Source organism: Carassius auratus, chromosome 22 (assembly GCF_003368295.1).
Source record: "Carassius auratus strain Wakin chromosome 22, ASM336829v1, whole genome shotgun sequence".
NCBI lineage: Eukaryota > Metazoa > Chordata > Actinopteri > Cypriniformes > Cyprinidae > Carassius > Carassius auratus.
The window spans coordinates 18403823-18422616 of NC_039264.1; the positions used below are offsets into that span (position 1 = coordinate 18403823).

Sequence of the window (18794 nt, forward strand, 5' to 3'; positions counted from 1 at the left end):
AATAGCAGTGTTAGATGATGATAAAGGTAGTCTAAACGTGATCAGACAAGAGAAATATGATACTTATAATATTAAAATGTCACAAGCAATCTGATCTTAATGGAGAAAATAATCTTTTTGGCAATACAAACTATAAAGCAAAAGACAAGCTATTAACCAATTTGTTTACTCTTGAAATGAGATTTAAAACAACAGGTCATCTTGAATATAAGGCGTGTTAAAAGCAACACCTCCTCACGCAACAAGAGTTGCTCTGTCACCATAGGGTGTCCGAGCCTAGCATGGTTAGGGATTCAAGATCCTGTCCTCCTCCAGACATCATATGTGCGGAGCGGGGTCATGGGGTCAAGGCAACAGGAAAGGCCAACCGCTCTATGAAATGCACAAAGCCACTGGCACGCTTTGCTCTAAACTGGCCCCAGGGGCCGTCGGGAAGGCGCTTTTTTATAACAGACACATGGTTCTGCTCGCAGCCAGCCCTAATGAAACACATCCGGGCCCTACTGAGTAATTAAAGGCCGTTCCCGCCACATTCGATACTCATTTTCCCCTTTTCCAAGAAGGACAGAAAGAATCAGAGGAGGAGGTGGGAGGGAGGAGCGCTTACCTAGAGAATGAGCTGCAGTTGTTTTGGAACTGAAGAAGCGTCCCAAGCCTAAGTCGCCCAGTTTCACCACTCCAGTGGCTGTGATGAAGACATTAGCAGGTTTAATGTCTGTGGAGGGAGTAAATGTGAGTTTTAGAGACTGATCTCCTTTTTTTTTTTTTTTTTTTTTTATTCAATATGGTAAAAAGAAGGTTAATTGAGCTGGTACTAAGAATACTATACTTTTACTGGTAGCTAAAAGCATGATCAAAGTGAATTAAAATGTTCAATAAATAACAATTTGGATTTTTCCAGCCAGTTGGGTGAGTAGATCTGATTTTATGGGACCTGACAACATTTGTAATTGCCCAAACAGAACAATAATGACCAATTTCAAATAAGTATATTTAAATGTATATTTCCAAAAAATAGGCTCATAATCAGATTACAGTTGCTTTTTTTTTAAGGATTACTTGATTACATATTTACACTGTGGCAGTAAATCATCCTTAATTTATTGATTCCAATTATTCTTTTTCACAATCACATGTTTACAGTTCGGTGTCACTTGATGGTCACACTGACATGCAGGTAAACAAATTTGTGAGCCTGGAGCACAAAACCAGTCTGAAGTCACAGGGGTATATTTCTAGCAATAGTGCTGTCAAAGGATTAATTTAAAAGTTTTTGTTTACATAATATATGTGTGTGTGTGTGTGTGTGTGTGTGTGTGTATATATATATATATATATATATATATATATATATATATATATAAATAACACATAAACAAAACACATGCATGTAACTATTTAAGAAAAATATATTGTTTATATTAACTATATGTATATATAATATAAAATCTAAGAATATATATATATATATATATATATATATATATATATATATATATATATATATATATATATATATATATATATATATATATGTATTTACATGTAAATATTTGTAAAATATATAGTAAATGTGTGTGTATTTACATAAACATAATAAATACACACAATACAACGTGATTAATCGTTTGACAGCAAGACTTTATCAACTCACAAACCCACAGCAGTTCTTATATTAAGCTGAGTTTAGGAAACCCTGGTTTAATGTAATGTTTAATGCATTTTATGATACTTTTTATATATATATATATATATATATATATATATATATATATATATATATATATATATATATATATATATATATATATATATATATATATATAAAGGAAAATGTTTTCCTTCTCTTTCCTTTTTTTTATATCAATATCTTACATTACATCTAAAACGAGTAACCTAGATTACGTTATTAACTACAAATTTCTTCATGTAATCTGTAATCAGTAACTGACTACAATTTGTAAGTAATCTACGTTAACAAGTAAAGACACAATATGTAAGTAATCTATCTTTTTTTATATTCTTATCGGTATTTTTTTTATTTATTATTTATTTCAACGAAATTATATCAATGTTAGCCAGCGAGAAAACCAAATTTTGTCAAAAATCAGCATGTACATGTATGAGATCAATACTGATAAATTCTTCAGAGGCAATACAAAACTTTTTTGCAAACTCCTTGTTGTTGAGATCCATAAAAAAAAAAAAAAAAAAAAAAAAAAAAAAACATACACAGTATAAAATATACAACTTTGTAAATGACATCCATTCAAATTCAATGGAAGCCTGCGAAACTTGGCAGATTGTGTGAGAACCTGCTGATCAGACGGAACAGAATTACACGTGTCAAACAGAAGCAGCATTTAATGCATCCAAAAAAGCTAACAAAAATGGCCTATGTAAATGTTAGGAAAGGTTAAAAGAAAGGTTACCATTAGCAAGGTATCACGCATCACCTTGGCTGGTCTCTTGAAAGTCATTTGAGCCAAGACACATCGGTCCTGGAAGCATGTGCTCGTGTTTGCTGTCAGACACCTCTGGACATGAACTTTTCCACCAGTAACACATACATACAGGCCAGGCGGTTAAGAAGAACAAGATCTGAACTGACTGCCCCCAAGAGTTTACAATCAAAAAGGGAAATGATCTGAATGTAAACCCATGGCCTGCCGTAACCTTTACCAGTTCTGCTAATGCACAGACTCGCACAGGTTTCGTATGTTACAATACTTCGACAAGAGTTGCAGAAATGCATGGGAACTGGGGAAGACAGTCTCGGGTCGCCATGGACAGTTTCGTCATCTTGCTTGTTTTCAAATGGCAAGAGGATGATGCAATGCGCTCTGCAGTGTGTCTGGTCAAGATTGTGCATAGCAAAGACCTTAGAGTCTCGTCTCAGAGCTGATGAGAAGCAGATGAGAGGTGGAACAAGTTTTTTTTCCCCTTCGCAACATGCAATACAGCACAAAAATGATGCAGTGGGGGATCAATTATGTCCCGATTAGGGATATGTCAAGATGGATGATTAGTCATCCAACAGCTGAGAATTTAATTAGTTGGTTGACCAGCTTAAAAATGTATTTTCTTCACCTTTTTTTGATAGTATTATTGTTTTGACGGTTGAAATTTTTCTGGCTGTTTTTGCACACAAGGATGCATATTATGTTAATGCACCTTTAAAAAATCTGTCTGATTAGTTATTAACTAAATAAAACTTATGATTAGTCCAGATAACCTATAAACTAGTCTATTTTGAAAAAGACAGTTTTGCATCATCTACAAGCACATGGTGATGTTTACATATCAACATCTACAGTATCAACTTTTTTGCCAACTTGGTCCACCTGATGGACATCATTTTCTAAATTCTATTTACCGAAATGCATGGTAAATGTTATTTATCCATCTATTAACTGTCTTTTGTCAGACTTTCAACAGTTGGTAATGTGGATTGTGTATTTTATAGAGAAATTTAGTATCACATCACTTGCAAATCAATGGATCCTCTAGAGTAAATGGGTGCCGTCAGAATGGGAGCCCAAACAGCCGATAAAAACATCACAATAATCCACAAGTAATCCACACAATTCGAGAAGTAAAAAGCTGCATGTTTGAAAGAAATAAATCCATCATTTAGATAATATATAAAAATATAAAGAAACCTCTTCTTAATATTGCTTTCTCCAGTGAAAAAGTCTGAATCAGGAGAGAAATATGCACAGATCAACCACCGTTTACATGTGAAAACAGTCCAAATGGTTCTGAAATAGGTTTGTCGGTGGACTTTGATGTTAGAGGACAACAGGGTATGGACTTTTTCAATGGGGGAAACATTTTAATGGATTACAACCAAATATTTGACTTTATATTATTGGCCAGAAGTGACTGTTTAAAATGAAAACCCCTTAATTATGAATTTGTTTCTGACAAACATGCAGCTTTTTGCTTCAGTGAAGGTTAATTGATGAACTAAAGTTGCGTGGATTACAGTTTAGTTTTTATCAGCTGTTTAGACTCTCATTCAGACGGCACCCATTCACTGCAGAGGATCCACTGGTGAGCAACTTATGTCAATTTCTCTAAATATGTTCCAATGAAGAAAGAAACTCCTATAGATGACATATTTCTTTAAGGGTCAGTGAGAGGGTGAAAATAAAATGTGTGATAGAAGTGTAGAATATGTCCCCTTTAAGTCTGTTTCTACATGTACATGTCACAAGGTGTGTGTGTGTGTGTGTGTACCTCTGTGCATGACGCGGCGGGAGTGCATGTGCTCCAGTGCGCTACACAGCTGAACAAAGTACTTCCATACCGTCTTCTCAGGAATCAGCCGTCTTTGTTTCTTGAAATGCTGCAGGCAATAAACAAATAAATAAATAAATATGCTGTGACGGCAGCACAGCCTTTTCATAGATGTGTGCAGTCTTCGTTAATCCATAACATCAACGTATTATTCTAAATGTTTAGCAGTCAAACTGCTCAACCTACCGAATAACTGTATAAGGCACACAGTTTTTTAAGATTTAAAAAGCTTTAAGATATAAATTGTCTCAAAAGCTCAACATAAACCCGCGCTACTCTAAAAAGAGCACAACAGGATGACCATGAATGTGAAGGGCTCTGGGTTCGACTATAATCTGATGCAGGCTCTAGATTGAAAGCCCTCTATAAACTTTCCTTCCCTTCTCATTTGAAGCAACTGCAATGGAAAACATCTGAAGTTTGTGAGTACAGCAGGAACCTCATGGGGAAACAAACATTTGGGGAGACTTTCAAGATGCACACATGCTTAGGATGATTACAGCCACCGAGAAACATCTCCATGAATCTGACCGAATGCAATTAGATAAGGCCAACAAGACCTTTACATTATGGATGCACATGTATTTTAACATATAGGCTACTGGCCGATATTTTTGATTTTATCAGTTGATAATGAAAATTAATTAGCTAAAAAATGAATGTTAAACATCAAAGTTTACATTCAACCCTTTATTATGTGTTTCTTCAAAACACATGGTAAATATGTTATTTATCCATCTATTATTAATCTTCTGTCAGACTAGTTGTACCGTTCAAAGGTTTGGGGTCGGTAAGATTGTTTGTTTTTGAAAGACGTCTCTTATTGTTATCAATGCTGCATTTATTAGATAAAAAATTATGCAAAACAGTACTATTGTGGAATATTACTACAATTTAAAATAATGTTCATATTTTAAAATGTCATTTATTCCTACGAAGCAAAGCTGGATTTTCAGCATCATTACACCAGTCTTCAGGGTCACATGACCCTTCAGAAATCATTCTAATATGCTGATTGGCTGATGAAACATTCAGTATTATTATTATTATTATCATTATTCTAAATATTGAAAACGTCAGTGCGGTTTAATATTTTTGTGGAAATCACAATTTTTTTTTTTTTTTCCTGGGACTCTTTGATGAATAGAAAGTTCAAAAGAACAGCATTTATCATAAATATATATATATATATATATATATTACATTAAATGTCTTTACCGTCACTTCTTGCTGAATAAAAGCATTAATTTCTTTTAAAAGATGTTTACATTTACCAAAAATACAAAAAATATAAATTTTATTTTTAACACCGATAATATGACTTCACTTTCAATATAGTTTTATGCGAATCCATTTTAAGAACAGTTCCCTAACGAATCAATTGCTGAACAAATTAATTTTTTTTTTTTTTTTTTGCCTTTTATTGTGATAGTAAAGTTTAAAGCTGATAGGAAGTGAATTGGGAGAGAGATGGGGGCAGGATCGGGAAAGGTCCTCAAGGTGGGATTCGAATTTGGGCCTCCCCAAGGCTATCGGAGAAGACTCAGATCAATTTATGAACCAATACAAATAATTCAAAGCATCAACTCAAACAATTCCCTGAAGAATCATATGCAATATCCAAAGCTATATTTTTTTTATTGGGGGGGTTGGGGGTTCGTAATTGCCCAATTATTTTCCATGACTGCTGTAAAAAGTTAAGAATCACCTTGACTCCAACTATTTTGTTATTTTAACTTATTGTGAACGCAGTAAGATTTTTACTAAAACAACTATTTGCACTGACCAATCATCTTCTGACATGGTCTGTAGGCCGTGAACATCATTTAATCTGTTAAACAAAGATTTCAAGTGCGTTTCATATTACATTTCACTAATTCCAGATCAAAGAGCACCGTTTGTTTAATCAAACAGATGTTTTTTTAGCATTGCTGACGATTCTGGACGCTACTTCATAAAACCAACATCTATTATTCCCCTAAAACCCTGAGTGTGATACACCATCAAATGTGATCCTTTTTAAAATTCTGCAGCGATTCAGAGCTTTTAGCACGGTGTTGTCCAGAGCAGTCGCTTTAGATGTCAGCGAGTGCACGACCTTGCTTCAAAGCAGAAACTAATATGACGTTACGCTATTAATTAAGACAGAATGAAGCTTGCTTAGCCAAAACGACTGAGTAATTATGACCTTTTCACATGCAGTCTCAATAATTATGAAGTAAAGCTTCTTGTCGAGGCAGTTAAAAGGGGTCGGGAATTGATTAACAAAACAAAACAGGTTATTTTAGCGCGACGTAATACTTCATTGTGCGAACACTCACTCGGGCCGCTTCGTCCCCACCTGTACCTCTTCACAGGACGCCGGCGAGCGTGCGGTCTCGAGCCCCAGAAAACCTTGGCCCACATCCAAACAAAGCCGGTGGATCTATTCTTCCCTTGCCTTCCTATTTGCATATCAGAGGGCTGTTTGATGTCAATGAGGGAGAGCGCCAGCCCCCTCTGTGCCTTTAAAAAGCAAACACGGCACATGCAATATTCTGTAAGTGCATGCAAATGAAGGGGCCATTTGATTTCATTTGAATTCCGAGATGGACCGAGAGAATTGGGGTGGGGGCTAAGACAAAAAAAAATCAAAAAGAATAAAAAAGAAAGTAAAATTTATGCATTCGGAGCTTCCATTTTACATATGGCTCAATGTTCGGTCGTACAATGCTGAGGGGATTAGCCGCTGTGTACACCTTTGGAGTGACATTGTTTAATAAAAAAACAAAACTAATTAAAGCGCTGCGGAGCAGAAGCGCTGAGAAATCCAGCGGCGCGGTGGAGCAGACCGAAGTCAGGATATTTGCGCAAGCGTGTGTTATGATGCACATGTCCAAGGCGTCGTCATACTAATCCATCCTGTTCCTCATTTATTCTTCGGCAAACACTTTGTTTGCACTGGGAATGATTTATGCGGGTGGAGATTTGGCGGCGAGGGGTTTTACATGCAGACCATTAAATATGGAGCATCAGGTTGCAGGGGTTGTCAGGAGGAAACGTGGTGGCTGAGCGAATCGAACGTGCATGATTCTAATAAACAATAAAACCAAAGGGTATCCTAAAAACATGGTCGGGATGCAGATCATTTTACCTTCGTTCGGGCGTCTAGCAGCTGGTACGGTGGGAATGCTCTGAGGGAGGAAAAGGGAAACCGCTGACAAATCGGCATGTGTCCTTACCTTTATCATTTGTGAGAGGTCCCCGGCGTCTGCGAGTTCCAGTACTATATTTAGCTCGTTCTCTTCAATGAATGACGCGTGGTATTTAATTACGTTGGGGTGGTTCAATTGCTGTGGAGAAGAGGGACAGAGGGAAAAGACAGAATGTCAGTGACTGTTTAAATATTAACAAGACTCGGTGGGTCAGGAAAGACTGTAAATAAGATGGAGGCAGAAACCAAAGCAGATGCTTGTATGAAGGTAACCATGGCATTATGGTCTAGTGTTAAAGTCTGATAATCTCCAATCCGACTGTGTGTGTGTGTGTGTGTGTGTGTGTGTGTGTGTGTATATAAATGACCAAAGTGATTATGTGTGATTTAGTAGAGCATTGAAGAAAAGTTTCTAAGTTTCTAAAAAAAAGTAAAATTCTGACAAAATCTGATTTCTTGATTATTTGATATTTTATAATAGTGATTTTATCATTTCAAAATATAGAGAAAAAGTATAAATGAATGACTAATAAGCCAATAAGTGCTCATATGCTGTTGTCTACTGGTTATAATTGTGATTTTATGTTTTTTGTTTTTATTTTTGATAAGCGTTTGTTTACCACAAAGTAAATTCTGTTCATCCCATTAAAAATAACATTTAAACTAGATCATCTTAGAGCTTTAAAGTGCTGGAAATAGTTGTGTGAAATGCTTGAAAGTAACTGAAAAGTGCTTGAATTCAGAATTTGAATGATTCTCACTAGATCTTGCAGCAAGCTTAACGTTGTGCGGCGAATTCAAACGCTTCTCACTGGATCTTGCAGCACTGTTGCATCTGTGTAGTAACAGTGTCGCAAAATCAACTTTGTCTCCCGAGTTTAGATGTTTTGAGCTCGTACAAGTTCGTACAGGTCCGCGCTGATAAACGGTCCGCACTGTGCAGCTGAAACATAGCGCGGTTTAGTTTCGCTTTCATTTGCTATTTGATGTTTAATTAAATTAGTAGCACCGGCAGAAAAAAAACAGTACCTTTGTGATTCTTCATAGACATAAACAGAGAGAAGTAGTTCCGGCTACAATGTTTTTACGCAAAACGCAAGCAGTTCTGTTTATTAACCGCTAGAGTCAAAAGTTACCAACTGCAGCTTTAAATGTCAATTTTCAAAACTGAGATTTATACATCACCTGAAAGCTGAATAAATACAGTTTTAAGATACAACTATTTGAAAATCTGGAAAACTGAGTGTGCAAAAAAATCTAATTATAGAGAAAATTACCTTTAAACTTGTTCAGATTAAGTACTTTGCGATGCATATTACCAATCAAAAAGTTTTTATATATTTATGGTAGGAAATTGACAAGATAACTTCATGGAACATGATCTTTACTTAATATCCTAATGAAAAAATACCTATGAATGTATTTTGGGCTATTGCTACAAATAAACCCATCCTGACGTCCCTGCATAAGGCTTGTAGCACAAACAGTGCAATATGAAGTTGAGGGCAATGGGTTTGTTTACATCCCTTAAATATGAGCAATAGCAAAAGTGATGCTTGTCTTAGCGAACACCCCTAATAAACAGAAGAAAACAAACAGATTGAATTTTCTAGCTGATGTTAACATTGTAGGCCAGGCAGCAGCAGTGCATTGCAGCATGGCATGATCCCCGCAGCCCAAGCCTTCAGCTTTTCATTGTTTCCTGTTGGCTGGTCAATGAGTTGCGATCGCTTCTTGAACTGAAGTCAACTGGAGGGGTGGGGGTCACAAAATAAAAGAAAACAAGTGTATCAATGAGAAGCTTGACAGGCAAAACCCTCGTGAGCGGGAGGGTGTCGGGCCCCTGCGACGCGCTGTGACACAGCAGAGGGGGTTATTAAAGAAATGTTCATGCCCCGTGCTGATATAGGGAAAGACGTGCACGCCTCTGTCGCCATCCTGTGACTTTCGTTAGATGTATTTTTGGATCACACAGCTGCAGCGAGTGCAGCCGGCGGTGTCAGCCCTATTCTTGCTTCCCCTTAACTGGCACATCCAATGTGGCTGACATGAAATGCGGCGTGATGTTGCCTTTAATCACGTTAAACATTGTAATTTCGCTCTTGTTTTCCATTGGGAACCATATTAAGCCAACCCTCTGTTTACGACGAGGCCGATTAGAGTGACAATTATATTATGAGAAGCCTAACTCGTAGGTCCTGCGAGCGATTTCGCAATCTCGCTGCTTCCACTTGACTCTCGAAATGTTCATATAGTTCAAATGGATTTCAATGGTAGAGGAGGAAATCAACTGAAGGCGGTTACGAAATGGTTTGCGATTTCTGTTGAGAGCAAAACATTTCCACATAACAGCGTAATTTTGTTTACGAAGGAAAACGGGGGAGGTTTCAAAGTGACAGAAAAACAAATAGACAGATACGTCAGGGAGGGGCGGCTCGCGCTCATTATTTTGATTTGCGACTCTTGCGTATTTTTCTCCAGCTTTGTCCACTGAGGTAGAAGGCATGAGTCTGTGTTCCACGCAAACCGCTTGTTAGTGGCTTGAGGTGAGCTGGTTATAACGACTGAATTCATTAGCGCTGGAGTAGAAATGATTGTGTAAAGGAGACAAAAAAGGGGTGAGTGAGAGACAAGAAGAGGCAGAGGAACCAGGGTTGCGGCAGTCTGACCCTAGCGCATTCGCTTGGTAAAGTGTCATTAAGGAGCGTGACAACGACCTCGGTCACCTCGCCAACAACGTGACCCCTTCACCCGCCACCTCCGCTTCCTCCTGTGGGAGTTGAAGGTATCTCGGGGGGCTTGAAAGTGCTACCTTGCTTCTTTCTACTTTATGTTCTCATAAAGAGTCTGGAGGTTGACGGGTCACTGTACTGTCGGTTTCCACAAAAATCATTCAAAAATCTATGATATTCCAGCATGTGCCCAAAGACAAACGCCTTCTGAGGCTCATTTGAAGTCCCAACTTTGTCACATGGCCGAAATTTATCAACTTTGTGGCAGGAGACCACTGTAAGTGTGAACAGCCCTTTTGTCAGATTATTACTGTATATACAAAAAAAAAAAAAAAATGAAAAAGTAGCAGGGCGAAAAAGGTGGCAATTATCTTGTCTCAAAGGAGATGCATACAGACTGAGATCGAACGCGAACTGGCTCCGCAATGGACACAATCAGAGATGAGGCAATTAACATGACTACACAGAAAGAATTGTGTGTGCTTGCGTGTGTGTTCAAGGAAGGTTTATCACGCAACCGATACAAAAACACAACAGAGCAGAGAGAGAATCCAGACACCTCAGATCAGCTAGACGTCAGCTCTTATTGGAGTTGTCATTAAATTTCATTAGTGTTTGTGATACTGCAAGCCGCAACCTGTTTAAGGTATTCTGATGAACTCCAAATGATTTGTAAAAAATACAAATAAAAAACATGGTAAAAAACATCAAAAGATTAATAGAAGAAAGAACTGAATTTTCTTTATGTTGCAGTGTTACCTTCATCCTCAACATGAATAAATTAATGAATACATAAACAAACATATAATTAAATACATAATACCAAATATTTAATAAATATTTTACAAAACTTTTTGTCCCACTAATAAAAGGACACATTGAATTTATAATTTGTCTTAAATCTAATTTTGTTAAAAAAAATTTTTTATAAAATAATACAATTCACTTAAGAGGGCTACTCAGTTTCAAAAATGAAATTCAGGCCCTGAATAAATGTCAAAAAATCTTTATTAGATCATAACTATAAATAATTCTTCATGATAAAAGAAGGCTTTAAAAAAATTGGTATCAGTGACCAGTGCAACCCTAATATAAATATATATATATATATATATATATATATATATATATATATATATATATATATATATATATATATATATATATATATATATACACACATATATATAGATACGTATACATATATACATATACATAGACAGACATACAGACAGATAGATAGATAGATATAATTTTTAGACACAAATTATATAAATTAAATGACATATTTTGGTAAAAAAAAAAAATTATAATAGTATTATTTAAACAACACACAAAACCATAAAGCCATTTATCGCTTTGTGTCAAATTATAATGCTGGCAGGGCATGTATTGTAAATAAATAAATAAATATTTAAAACTGCTGGTCTGAAATGCTTATTGTCGAAAAAAAAATGTTTTTTGTGGCACCAAAAAAAAAAAAGAGTCAATCTTGGCCTGAAGGAACGACACAAAGAGGAGTATGTTCTGCACTTGCCTAACAGAAAGAGAGAAGAGAAGGAGGAAGAGGGAGAGTGAGAGAGAGAGAGAGAGAGAGAAAGAGAGGAAGAAAGAGCTGAAGGTCTAATCCAAATCAATTGTTTTCTGTTTCTGAATCTCTCTCTCTCTCTGTGTGTTTCTCTGGTATCGGGTCTCGGCAGAGGCACCTTTAGAGATCCTAATAGCAGCACATGGTGTCGGTCTCTCTTTTCTCTGGTTTCTTACCTTCAGGAGATCTATTTCTTTGATGCAATCTTGCCGAGCTTTGGCATCCATCAAGTCGAATATCTATCAAAAGATCAAAAGGGAGAGAGAAAGAGGAAGGAGAAAGAGAGTTATGGCATAAAGACAGAATAAGAAAAAGCAAGTACAAATGTTACTGGTACAGGGTGGTAGAGCAAGAAGGAGGGGGTACGTCACACTGAAGCAAAGACCCCCAAACTCCTGCCCCCACATCTACACCCCTCCTGCCTCAAGCATCCCTATTTTGTCAGATTCACCTGTGTTAATGGGTCAGGAGAACTGTGCAAGATGGCAGGGTTCATTTTTAGTTCACCCAATTTTGTACTCCAATAGCACAAAAACAATATTTATTTCATTACGTTAATTGATTTATATTTTAAATTATTAATTTGACTTAATTATGTGTTTTTATCTTTTAATTTTTATGTTTTATTATTAATTAGAATTAAATTACTGCTTAATTACTTGTTGTGAAAAAAGCTTGTTTTGATTAATTGTTTGATCTTTTAATTTATTTGTATTACTACATTTATTCATTTAATTAATTAGTTTATTATATTTATATTTACTTGTATTAATACATTAAACTATATTTTATTTATTTATTAATTAAACATAATTAATAGCTATTATTAATTATTTAAATAAGAAATTGTGTCCACATTCTGACAACACAATTTATTTTGCTATAACCGTCTGACTTTACATTTTGTCGTACTTGTTGTACAAGATTGTTTGTGCTGTTTTAGAATATCAAAAGCTGATTATGCCGACAGAATGTTAGATGTAAACCCTGTTTTGATCATGTCTGTCCTGATTATAATAAAGCACACAGTGTACACAGCAAACAGAAAATCTTATGAGCGTCTCAAGGCAAAAATCGAAAACTTTCAAACCTAAAGCGACTGAAACTAGTCCAAATATTACATTCGTCCTTCATGCAATCAGGGTTGCACGAAATTTGCGTCAGAAAGCACTGATTATAAAAATTATCATAAATCACAAAAGGTGTAAATGTTGCCCGTAGTGGACATCCAACCTGACAGCTTTGAACCACGTACAAAATCCGAAGGATTGAAGTTGATTTGCATTGCAATATGTGTGAAATATGACTTATCTGCAGCTCTAAATCTTGAATTTTCAAGTCAACAAGTGGCATGAGTGAACTGCATTATGGGATATATTCACTGAGTTAAGACTGTTACTACCCGTCACTTTTAATGGCATATACAACAATGCCAATTGTTTCTGGGCTCATCATTAGTGTTAATAAAGTCTGTGGTAGCCTCAGAATCGCCTGCTGTGTGTGCGCGTTAGGAAAGCAGAAGCGATAGTATCCACACTTTTAATCTTGAGCTTGCCAATTATTTCTGCTTCGCACATCCGGAGGAAACTGTGGAGCTTTTTTTGTACTGGCTGTGTCTGTGAATATACTTTATGGTCGGAAAAGAAACTGATTCCGTCGTGATTATCAGCGGAAGAGGCAATCAGTTGCCTGTTTTGTTCAAACTAAATTTGCACAAATGTATTGATGGCTGTGTTTATATAAAGAGTTTTGCAGCTTTCCAATCAATCAATCCAGTAAAGTTTTATCTTATAATAATGTTTTTGTTATGCGAAATTCAAGACTCGATGTTCCAAAAAAATGAACAAACAAATACATTTAAATTACAGATTTGATTGGCCACTGAATTTCTATTAAACACGTATAAAAAAAGTTTTTTTAATTTCCAATACTGTTTTATCTTATAATAATATTTTTGTTAAAATAAATAAATAACTAAATTCCTGATTTGCTTAGCCACTGAGTCATATAAAAAGTGTTTACAACTCCCTTCAGCTGCGTTATCGTGTGTTGCAGCAGGACAAATGTTTTTAATCAAGATACAAAATAGAACAAGCTTCCATCCAAACATGAATCTCTCAAAGTGGCTTTTGGACGGATCAGATTTATGCTTCAGCGTAAAATAAATAAAAAACTAAAATATTTTATATTCATTTTGTTAATTACACACTCAAAATATATATAATATAACAACTAAATACTATATATAAAATATATTTACTTACAATGACTTTAAAAATGCTTAAACAACATTACTAAATTGTAATATTAAGTGTATGCAATTAAAATGATTACAAATCAATGCACTGTAAATATTTGATCACAACATTAACATTTAATAATATAAACATAAACATGAAAAAATAAACTTAATTTTCAAGCCATTTCAAAGCAAATACTTTGGCCAAAATTAGAGATGCACCGATCGATCGGCCAGGGATCGGAATCAGACGTTATTCCTCATGATCGGCCCGGACTGGTCGAACAGTCTCACTTCTTTCTGATTCTGAGCCGATTTGTGTAGCTCTCTTTATTCTATTGCATTTGTTTGTGCTGTTAATCAGAATCTGCCAAGAAAACTGGAATCGGTGCATCTCCAGCCAAAATATGAAGAAATATTGTAAAATAAATAAATAATTTTATATATATATTTTTTTTTAAGTTATTTAAAAAAAAATTAGTTTCTGTATGTTGTTTTTGTCATTTTTACTAGTTTTTTTTAAATTATAATTACTATTTTATTTTTATTAATTATTATTATTACCTTATTAAAATTATTATTATTTTATTTCAGGTTGTTTATCTTAAGTGACAAAATGTTTACACCAGGCTTTACTGACATAAAAAAATATAATTGCAGAGATACTAAAAAATATATTTTCCCCCATATAAAGACCCTTCTTACCTGCACTTTTTTCAAAGCTACCGGTGTATGGTCTAGTATGTATGCGGCTCGATAAACCTCGCTGAACTGTCCCCTTCCGATCTTCTTTATGATGTGAAAATTGGCTAAACTGTTATAGCCCGCATCCTGTTGGATTTTCTGAAAATGAAGAACACAAGGACATTTCAAGAAAGCGAAATGCACATCACACAGCTTTCATTTTATGCTTTTCCATTCATCTTAAACTTAAAAAGACAAAACAAACATGTCTCCACAGATCGGGCATCGCCAGCCAAACTCCATGATTGTGTTTGTTTATATGCCAAGAGAAGGAAGAAAACTCTGGAGGGCATCTGGGATAGGTGTCATTGGGGCGAAATGTCAGGGCAAGAGAGTGTGGGAACGAATCAACATTAACCATCCACTTTGAAAATCCAAGGCAGAATATGAAACTTTGCAGTATACTGTCTGGACGAATCAGGCAAGTGGTGACATCCCTACTTCTGAAGTGACTTATGCTGGACCAGTTAGTGACAAAACGCCCCGAGCGCTTTTCCCAAGAATCCACGCAGCGCCTTGACACTCGCGCTCTAAAATTAAAAATCTAAACAAAACCCAGAATTAGCCCCTCGGAGATGGCGTGAGCAAATAAATTAATGAATTAACACTTTGACCTTTAGAGGCTTTTTGGGTGTAAACTTTAATCCTGCAAACGTTCTGCCAACTGGAGGTGACAGATAGTGGAACGCAATGTCATGTCGTGAAGAACTACCCGAGGACAGCCATAAGACAGCCTTGAAGGCAAATTACATTGTGAAGACGCAAAAGGGAGGGGAAGGATGACAAAATCGTATTCTTGTAAACATGCAAAATCTCTTTTATTTATAGTCATGGAATGCATTTTCATATTATGGTTCCATATTAAACTTAAGCTTCGCTCGACTCCCCGAAACGTTCATCCAATTAGGATATCCAGTCGAAGCAACAAACAACTTTCTTTCTGTCATTCTTACAAAACCAGAGTACTTGGACGCTCTGTCAGATCCATCAACATTATTGTGTAAAACTGTCTGATATATATAAAACGGGTTGAACTGAAAGAAATGAGTTGCAGGAAGCACTGCAACTTGACTAGACGCCAGAGGGGTGGATGTAGATCAAGGGGCGACCAATTTAAGAATTTCATTGTTTTGAAACTTGACAGCTTTAAGGAAAAAAAAAAGGTGTGAGCCAAAGAATTGCCCCATCCAATTAACACACTGAGGTAGCTTGTTTTTCCATGTGACAACACGCTCTCAGCCCCTTCTTCCAGGGACACATCTGGCGCAGCAGAAGCAGCGCTCTCTTTCTGCCACCGTGGCGAAGAGAGAAAGCTGGATCGGACTAAATTTAACAATATCAAGCTAATATCCAAGACATCAGGTTTCTCGGCAATGTGTAGTTATTTTGTGTCAAATCCAGAGAGGCTTAAGAAAAAATGGTTATATGAACACAATACTTGTTCAAAATTCATGTTTTTCATGGTTATACAAAACCAAGAAAAAATTTTAATAAAACACAGGGTGGCCTAAGGGGGCAATGACAAATGTATTCATTAATTATCTACAGTGTTGTTATCGTTTACTAAAGCTAAAACTTTTAAAATCATTTCTGTTAATTGAAATCTAAAATAAAATATAAATATTTAGATTAAAAAACATTCATAATGAAAATGAGAAATGTTGCAACTAATTAAAATTCATTTTAAAAAATGAATAAATAAATAAATAATGACAAAGTCAAAAAACAAAAGTCACAAACAAACTAAAATTAAAATGTAAAATATAAAATAAAGTAACTTAAAATATTAAAACTGCATAAAAAATTCTAAAATAACAGTGATTAATAGTAATAAAATTATTTACTTTTAATTACGACAAAAAAAAAGTATATATATAATATAATCAACAACTGCTACACTTTCATCAGCCAAAAAAAACAATGTGGAGCTGGAAAACAAAACAGGAAATTACATCATAGAGGACCCACACAGACGTCATGTGGTGCAATCAGTGATACATATTACATGAACTAATTATTCACAGTTAATAATACGTAACATTTATGTAAAAATACTTTTACCTTAGAATATTTATATTTTCTTATATTTACATTATTCTTGAGTTAGACGAAGTGATTTAGAGACATGGAATTTAAACTTCTGAAAATAACATGCATAGTTTTCAAAAACATGATATGGCCCATGTGCTTTAAACTGGATTTTTAAAAGATTTCCCCAGTTTATTGCGAACACTCTTATTTGTCATTGACCCATAGATGATACATATGTATGGTGTTGGTTTGGTCAGTAGCGGATGGTCCACAGAGGGTCAAGGCATTGCTTTCACTCCCCGCATGGTCGCTTGACAAATGTTAGCATGAGCCTCTAAAGCGGCATGACAAGCGCATGCTGAGAGCAAAGTCGAGCTAATGTGTTCTGGCATGCGGCTTGCTAATCACACATTTACATATGCAATGACCTACATTTGCATGTCAGCTCGTGCACTGTCCGGCCTGATTAACGGCGGGCACCTCCCAGCGCCTGGGAGGCCGGCATAGCGGCGGGAGGAGGCCAGAGGGTGGCGGCTTTTTTGGCAGCCGAAGGGATGCACTGCCAGCCAGGATTAGGCCTGACGCGGCCTGAGCTCCAGACACTTCATTAGAGGTAATCTGTTTAGCAGTGGGCAGTGTATGTAAACTTCACAGGCCATTTGCGGCACCTTTCTGCCCCCTGGCCTCGCCTTCAAAGGGCAGCAGGGGCGCCCTGACTGACAGCTTGTCTCATCCGTGGCTTTGCGCTGTCACACAATTTAGAGCACTGAGCCGACACGAGATGAACCGCAGCAGCCGAGGATCTCCACGACCGCCGGGGTCACTCGACAGAGGCGTGACGCGGTTTGTACAGATTGCAGCTTGCAGGAGGGGCGGGAGCTCAGAGGGCTCGTTGCTTCTCTGCGTGAAGTGGAGAAAACAAAAATAACCCATGGAGGTGGGAGGAAAGGGGCCAAGAACGGCTTGAATTGGAATGCTGAACAACTTTGACGCAAAGCTTTTCGTTAAGATTAGGGGTGCGATGATAAATCAATTCATGGATTGATACTGTGATTTTCTGAAAGCATCATGATTTAGCTCAGTTTTGATTCCAGAGAGAATCGCAATTAATTTCAGAAAATTGAAGAATATATCAATAAATTAATTTATTTTTCCACCCCAAATTAAAATGTGGTCGGTAGAAATATAAGGGGTCTGACTATTGTTAATAGTGTAGTGATGCAGCTCACACAGAAGCTACTTTCAAACCGAGCCACTTTCTGTTGGTCAGTATGGCAATTTGTGTGACCAACTTGAAAATGAGCGAAACTTTTTCTCCCAGAATGACATGACTTTGCCCACAATATAGCAAAACGATGGTAATGTGCCCACGACAAATGGATCACTGCTGCTCTATGGCAAGTGGAGAAAATAAAAATAACAAACAGAGGTGGGAGGAAAGGGGACAAGAATGGCTGGAATTGGGATACAGAAAAACTTTCACAAATTCTTTTTATTAAGATTCGGTTACATAACTGAATTTTTTTTTTTTTTTGGGGGGGGGGGGGGGGGGGACAAAAAGTCTGCTGTCTGTTGTCAATAGCATAGTAATTCAAGAAACAAAGCTGACATAGAAGTAACTTTCACACCAAGCTGCTTTCTGTGGGTCAGTATGCCAATTTATGTGACCAACTTGTATTAAAAAAAATGAGTGAAAACAATTTACGCACAGAGGTAGGAAAGAAGGGGCCAAGAATTTTGCGCAAAGCTTTGATGCAGTCACATTAGTGGACAATAATAAAGCAAAGCTCACGCAAAAGTCACTTGTGTAGCAAGCAACTTTTATTTGATCAATGCGGAGATTTCAAGTGACCAACAACAACAACAAAAAAAGGATTCGAGGGGATGGGAGATGCAGCAGAGCATGCTGGGTAAATGACTCAAAGGGACAACACATCACAGGAGCAACAGCAAAGGATGGAGGGT

General features: G+C 36.4%; 1 protein-coding gene across 1 annotated transcript in view; it reads right to left on the reverse strand.

The window, feature by feature from the left end:
* LOC113039889 (serine/threonine-protein kinase Nek7-like) overlaps positions 1 to 18794 on the reverse strand; it is a 47530-nt gene that overhangs the window by 7343 nt on the left and 21393 nt on the right. Inside the window, exons 3-7 of the mRNA XM_026198038.1 lie at positions 14760 to 14897; positions 11992 to 12054; positions 7524 to 7634; positions 4243 to 4351; positions 608 to 715 (exon numbers count right to left, since the gene is read on the reverse strand). Coding sequence (XP_026053823.1) covers positions 608 to 715; positions 4243 to 4351; positions 7524 to 7634; positions 11992 to 12054; positions 14760 to 14897 — 529 coding nt within the window. The remainder of the gene's footprint in view (positions 1 to 607; positions 716 to 4242; positions 4352 to 7523; positions 7635 to 11991; positions 12055 to 14759; positions 14898 to 18794) is intronic.